We start from the raw sequence: 7,178 nt of genomic DNA, 5'->3' as shown, positions 1-7,178 counted from the left end.
CACTATCTTCTTTCGTTTGTTCACTTTATAGCCTTTTCAAAATATTAAAAAAAAAAAAAAAAAAAAAACTTTCTTGTCCTTAGGGCTATAGGAAATAGGCCACTGGCCAGATGTGGTGTGTGGGCTGTAGTTCACTGGTCTCTTATGTAGGTAGGGCAGAACTTTCAGGGAGGACAGTGGGAATCTCTGGCATGACTTCTACAAGTTCATAATCCACTAAGAGGAACAGCTTATTATGTTCACTTTGCTAGTTGGCATGCAGTGATTGACTTAATCGGGTCTTTAATGTTGTGAATGAAGGAATGAATAGGTTAATTGAGCAACTAATATTTGCTAAAATTCTATTTAGTCGAAATAGTAGTTTCTTAATACAGATTATCATCTAGTACCTTGTTTTCTCCAGACTTTGAAGAAAAGTCTCACAAGGAATAACAGAAGGGGGTCCACTGGGCTCTCCATCACATATCCCACCTACATGCACCCCATTTCCTAGATGTATAGGCAGCCCATCTTAGAAGCAAAGATCTTACACGTTCTTGTCCTAGTATACAGTGGTGGTTGACAGAACTCTGGTTTTTCTCTCTTTAATATTTTTATTGGGTTTTTGTGCATTTCATACAATAGACCTCAATCAAATTTAGATTCCCTCTTCCATCTGTGTCCCCCATCACTTCCCCACCGGATTTCATGCATTCTGTATTATGTGTTAAGTCCTATCTGATGAAGCTTTTGTATCCAGATGTCCCCCAGTGCAAGTTCATCCATAGGAGTCCAGTCAGCCTCTCTAGAGCCACTCCCTTAAAGATCTACTCTCCCTCCCCCAGCAGTAATCAGTGACCAATAATTCTTCAGCTAGGGTTGGGACCTGCTGCCCATTTCCCTCATTCTAAGTTGGGTTTTTGTCTGATTGAATTGGCATGGGTCTTGTGCATGCTGTCACCATCATTGCAAGTTCCCAGTGGCCTAAAAGTCTCTGTTTCCTTATGTTCACATACCAACCCAAGCTTTTACATTCTTTCCGCCCCCTGAGCCTCAGAGTCCCTGAGCCGTGGGTGGGTGAGATTTAATATAGGAATCCTATCCAGGGATATGCACTCTACAGTCTCTTATTCTCTAAAACTTAGCCAATTGTGACCTTCTGCGTGCATCACCCTTTGTTGTATGAGGAAGTTTGGCTGGTGAGTGTTGAGGGATGTTTTAGTATTCTCTCTCTCTACTCCTTGTTCCACTATGTTCCATAAGTCTTAGGTGAAGCAGTTCCATGGTAGATGTGTCACGTAGAACTAGGCATCTCTCAGACAAGTATTGTCTGTGTGTGACCATTTGTGGAACTATGTAATAATCTCCATGTGTCACAAAAAGAAGTTTCTTTGATGAGTAGTGTATAGTATACTTGTCTGTAAATATAAGGATCCATATTTAGGATACAGTAAGATATTTCATTTGTCTAGAGATGTGACAGAGATGAAGTTTTCTCTAGGATCTATGACCTCTCCAACCATGTATATTTGGCTGTACTTACAGTGTCACCCACAAGTTCCCTCCCACTGAGAGGGCTTTCAGTCCAATTAGATAGCTGTTGGTTAACCCTTAGATAAAAGGACTGCTGTGCCAGTCCTTGTGGTTACTGGGCTTTAGAACTTGGCTGGACCATTGATTGCTTTTTCTCCCTTAGCAGTTTGCATAGCATCCTCTAGAACTATGAGAGCTTGTCTTCAGGGAGAAGGTTTCCAGGTTAGTTCCAGCTCCACTTCTCCAAGTCCTGTGTCTGAAGTATGTACTGTCTTCAATAATAGGGTCTTACCTTGAACTCCTGGGAGTTAATCAAGAACTGTGGCAATAGCCTGTGGTATTTGGAAAGTCTCGTGGACTACCCTGACCAGTGGTTTTGCTCTTTGAACTATCACATGGTTGGTGGGAATGTCAGCAGAAGTGAACAGGCTGAACAGGCACTTTTTAGTTCCCCTCTTTTCTCTCCTTCTTACTCAATATCCTGAGGACATGACTGAACTTTTCTGTGTATGTGAGCCTGGGAAGGAAGGGGCCGCTCACTCGACCATTCCTCTAGACAAATCCTTGGCAGGCATCAGAATATGCCACTATTCTTGGACTCTACATGAAGGGCAGACACAGCAGCTAAAAGAGAGGGAATCCCAGGCCTAGCCCCCAGCAAGGCCCACTAAATGAGACGGGAACCTTTCCACCTTCTTCTGCAGGAGTCAGGTAATAGCTATGCCCAGGTTGCTTTTTTTTCATAGAAGTGTGCAAATTTTTACAGCAGGGAACAATGCCACCTCCAAATTCTGGCAGCACAGACTGTACTGGCTGAAAAAGTGAAGGGGGGGGCGTGTTCTATTAGAAAATAACAGAATAAATGGTCAGCAGATACTAAAACTCAGCCTCATCATAGCCAGAAGGGTGATGGCTGATAAAAATGGGGTTGAGACTGTGTCTATCACCTATTTCATAATTAGATGGGACCTCTTATGCCTTGCAATCTCTAGAGTCACTGGTATTAAGTGGTGTCTTGCAACAAAATCAGAAGCACAGTCCTAACTGCCTGCAGAGCTTGGTGTCAATGACCTGCTTCATTCCACTCTTAACAAATGTGGCTCGTCCTGTTGATGGGGAGGAGATGCATTCAGTTTCCTCCAAATTTTAAGATACACCAGGATATGGGGGTTTCTGTGAGATTCTCACAGAGGAAGGAAAAAGACCATGCTGCCACTGACAATCCTGCTCAGACAACACACTGGCAAACAGAATACATGGTGACTAACAACTACTAAATCAGCCAACGAAGACTGTAAAAGCGATCAGTAACTATAGATTTTGGTCGCACGCTTTGGTCTTCTTGTTTGCATAGCTGCTGCTTTAGAAGAATGTGTAAGGCCTTTTTTTTTTTTTTTTTTTTTTTTTTCTGCCTCCTACCCTACCCATTGCGTGGCTCTGAGAGACCCATTTAACCTTTTAACCTCTCTGTCTAGATTTTCTCATTTAAAATAATGGGTGTAATAACAGAAATGGCCTCAGAGATTTGTTGTGAGGATAAAATTATACTTGTATTCTGATATGTAATACGAGATTATTATTTGCAATCTAAAATATATTAGCACTAGATACAGATTAGTTAATACAGAGAAATATAAGAGTACGTCATCCATAGACAGGCAAAGCCATGGCCTTTCTCTTCCTGCAGGAAGAGGAACTCGGGAGCTTTATGACGTTCCAGATAAACATACCCAGAACCAGAGCCAAACTTCAACAAGCCTAGCACCCTAAGAAATTAGCAACAAATGACAGGTGAGGGGGGAGAAGATGGGGTTGTTCCTTCAGATACAACCACATCTTTAGAACCTTCCACTGGAGGCAGTCATGTATATCCAAGGAATTGTAGCATGTTCCAGGGACGTTTGAAAAAAGCTGGTCTTGTGTTTCAAGAAGGAAAGAAAGACTGAAGGAGGTTCAAGTCCACAGGACCTGCTTATATCACTTCCAACTCTTTCACTCCCAGTGGGTTCCAAATTCCCTCACTGCTTCCTCCTGGAAACCAGTGAAGCCTTCCCTCTGCTTAGACTAGTGTCTGGGGAAATGCTAGTTTTCAGTTGTCACTGCCTCACAGAGCAGTCACACTGACATCTAGTGGCCCAAAGACTAAGCACACAGGATGGCTGAGAAGCTCCCACCAGCTTGGATGCACACACTCTCTCCATCATCCCACCTGCGTTACAAGCTAATGAGACAGGGGGGTTGAAGTCATGCCAGGAGCTGCCCTAAGGGAGGGTTTCTGAGAATTAGAAATTTCATAAACTGTCATACTAGTAGGTCTAGGCTCTCTCTGGCTCCTGAGGTTATGGTTAGGATTGTGACTCCAACATGAAGTTCTATGTTTGGTTTTTGCTCTACCACACACCAGCTGTGGGACATGGCTAACGAATGCACTATCTGTGCCTCAGTTTCTTTAGCAGTAAAATGAGTAATGAGTTAGGCATAGATTTGTTAGGAGATGCCTGAAAAATGCCTGACGCAGCACCTGGCAAGAAAGCAATCGACAAAGTTATCTGCTCTTGCAACTTTTTTCTAGAAAGCAGGTTGCTATAGATGCTTCTCTAATACCACAGTAGGGAGTGCAAGTCAGAGACCAGAGTGCAGACCCAGTGTACAAGCTGGATAGATCACTTGCCCTGCTTCTTTCATGAAAAACTGAAGGGCTTCCAACTTCCTGGTGGTTAAGGTTTTTTCCTTTCTCAGGTACTGTCACTCCAAGCTAGGGCTACCAATTAAAACCAGCCTACCTGTAAGGCCCATTTTTGCCTCACTTCTCGTTACTAAAGCTCAGGGCTAAGCCTACTCTTGTGTATATATTGTACAGCTGCTGAGTAAAAGAAGGGGGGTTGGAATAGCCTCTGTATCAACCACCAGAACAGAGTATGCACCCAGGCAGAGGTGAGAAGCCAACAGAAAACTATAGTAGCCAAAAGATAGAAGCTTGTCTGGGGATTCTCTGATAAATTTGGAGAACTCAAGACTTGCCTTGTTTTTCTACCTCTGCAAACCAACCTAGTTGCACAAACAGGAAACTAGGAAAACCGCATGACTGTATATACTCAACATATACCTTGTGTGATGGTTACCCTTATCAACTTGATGGGATTTATAATCGCTGTAGAAACAAGTCTCTGGGCATGTCTGTGAGGGACTGTCTACATTAGGTTACTTAAGGTGGGAAGTTATCTTAAATGTATACAGGACCATTCAGTGGACTGAGGTCCCAGAAGACAGCAAGAGGAGACAGTGTGCTGAGTCAAGCACTCACGGCTCTTTGCTTCTTGACTGTGGATGCACTGTGACCAGCTGCCTCATCCTCCTGCTGTCATAACTTCCTCATTGTTATGGACTACTTCCAAAAAAAAAATAAGGTGAGCCGCAATAAACCCTTCCTTCCTGAAATTGCTTTTCTCAGGTATTTTGTCACAGCAACAAGATAACAACTAACTTACCTTGTTAATCACCTTGCTGAGGCCCACATCCTGAGACTGGGCCAGCATGTGGCTTTATTTCCTCGGGCAGGTTCAAGACTCCCCTGCCCCTTATAACTAAGCCCCAAATGCAACTAGAAGCCACTGTGGGAGAGGTGGCAACAAATAGTGACCCTGTTAAGGTAATCATGAGATAGACACTTTCAGCCCTTGTTTCTAAACCTCATCCATGTAAGCCCTTCCACATTCAAGGAAATGTAGCACAAGGGATTTCAGGATGCCTGTCTGGGGTGGGGGTGGTTACAATGATTGTTGTTACAAAGTACAACAAGCTTCTCCTATGGTCCCACTTCTCTTGATCTCCCTCTTTCCCTTTATCCTCTAGGTTCCTTGTATAACCTTCCCTGCCCCCTCTCCTTAAAATAACCCCATTTTTATCCATATCTTCCTTATTAATGCCTGGTTCCTACTGTTCTTCTCTTTCAGGTTCTTTCTTTTCCTTTACCTCCCTGGTTCCTTTTCATTATCCTGGTTCCTGTAGTTATGTCTGGATACATAATCACTTATCTGGATTTGGTGCTTGGATCCACATATGAGGGAGAACATACATCATTTTTTTTCCAAGCCTTGCACGTAGTGAGAAATTATATTTGTCTAGGGATGTGACAGCCTTGTGTTTTTTTCTAAGATCTATGACCTCTCTGGCTGTGTGTATTTGGCTAGGTTTACAGTACCAGATATGCGTTTCCTCCCATTGAGTGGCCTTAAGTCCAGATAAATAGCTGTTGGTTACTCCCAAGATAAGCCACCAATTTTTTTTTATATGGAGTCTCCCTGAACCTGGAACTCACTGATTCCATTCAACTGGCTGGCCAGTGAACCCCAGGGAGCCTTCTGTCTCCTCTTCTCCAGCACTGGAATTATAGGCATGACTTTTCCTTATGGGTTCTCAGAGATCAAACTCAGGGCCTCATGGCTTGCATGGCAAAACTGAGCTTTCTCCTCAGCCTTCCATTGTATTTTGAGACAGGTGTCTCACTGGCCTGAAACTTGCCAAGTTGGCCAGACAGATCCAGGCATCCTCCTAGCTCTGATGGGTGGTGACTGGAATATGTGTCCACAAATTCAAGGATCCATACCTTGCACGTAGTGAGAAATTATATTTGTCTAGGGATGTGACAGCCTTGTGTTTTTTTCTAAGATCTATGACCTCTCTGGCTGTGTGTATTTGGCTAGGTTTACAGTACCAGACATGAGTTCCTCCTATTTGAGTGGGCTTTAAGTCCAAGTAGCTGTTGATTACTCCCAAGATAAAAGTGCCACTACAGCACCAATGTCGTTTGCTGTCCTGGTCATTGATGTGGTTTTTAGGCTTTGAAGCTAGGGTGGACCATCAATTGATGCTCTCCCTTACCAGCTCTCATAGTGCTCACATAGGTCCCACTTATTGATTCTTGACCTTAATTCCTGAACAATTGATGTCTGATTTAGAAAGCCCTTTCCTACACCTATATCTTGTAGGTTATTGCCAATGTTTTCATCTAGTAGTTTCAGAGTTTCAGGCTTCACATTGAGGTCTTTGATCCATTTGGAGTTGACTTTTGTGCAAAGTGAAAGGTAGGCCTTTAGTTTCATTCTTCTACAAGTGGAGATCCAGTTTTGCCAGCACCATCTGCTGAACATGCTGTCTTTCCTCCAGTGAATGTTCTTGGCCTCTTTGTCAAATATCAGGGGGCTGAAATTGCATGTACTCATATTTTGGCTTTCAATTTTGTTCCATTGATCTATGGGTCTATTTTTGTGCCAGTACCATGTTGTTTTTATGAGTATAGCTCTGTAATACAGTTTAATATCTGGTATAGTAATCTCCCTAGCATTGCTCTTAGTGCTCAGGGTTGCTTTGGCTATCCAATGTCTTTTCTGCTTCTATATGAATCTTAGGATGGTTTTTTCCAATTCTGTGAAAAATGTCATGGGGATTTTGATTGGCATTGCATTGAATCTATAAATGGCTTTTGGTAGAATGAACATTTTCACAATATTAATTAACACAGAGGAAACATTTCATCCATGCTTCCAAGAGAAACTAGCCATGGTTGAGCAGGACCTTTGACTTATCTTCACATAGATGGAACTGGTAAAAGAAAGGAGCCAGGGGCTTCTCCCAAGCCCATGTGACCCCTGAGGAACAGATTCTCA

At 43.0% G+C, this 7,178-nt stretch overlaps 1 protein-coding gene across 2 annotated transcripts in view; it reads left to right on the top strand.

The window, feature by feature from the left end:
• The first annotated feature begins 2,123 nt into the window (after positions 1-2,123).
• Fyb1 (FYN binding protein 1) overlaps positions 2,124-7,178 on the top strand; it is a 125,421-nt gene continuing 120,366 nt past the window's right edge. The window contains exon 1 of one of the 2 annotated variants that reach the window (XM_008842091.3): positions 2,124-2,223. Coding sequence is in view for 1 of the 2 variants with exons in the window: in XM_029567799.1 (XP_029423659.1) it covers positions 4,893-4,919 (27 nt within the window). In the remaining variant the exon portion in view is untranslated. Of the gene's footprint in view, positions 2,224-4,857; positions 4,920-7,178 lie in introns of those variants that run through there. The other variant, XM_029567799.1, reaches the window with a different exon arrangement.

Source organism: Nannospalax galili, unplaced genomic scaffold, assembly GCF_000622305.1.
Source record: "Nannospalax galili isolate Female #2095 unplaced genomic scaffold, S.galili_v1.0 scaffold139, whole genome shotgun sequence".
Lineage (NCBI taxonomy): Eukaryota > Metazoa > Chordata > Mammalia > Rodentia > Spalacidae > Nannospalax > Nannospalax galili.
The sequence above is the reverse complement of the archived record's forward strand: the minus strand, read 5'-3'. Positions and strand labels throughout refer to the sequence as shown.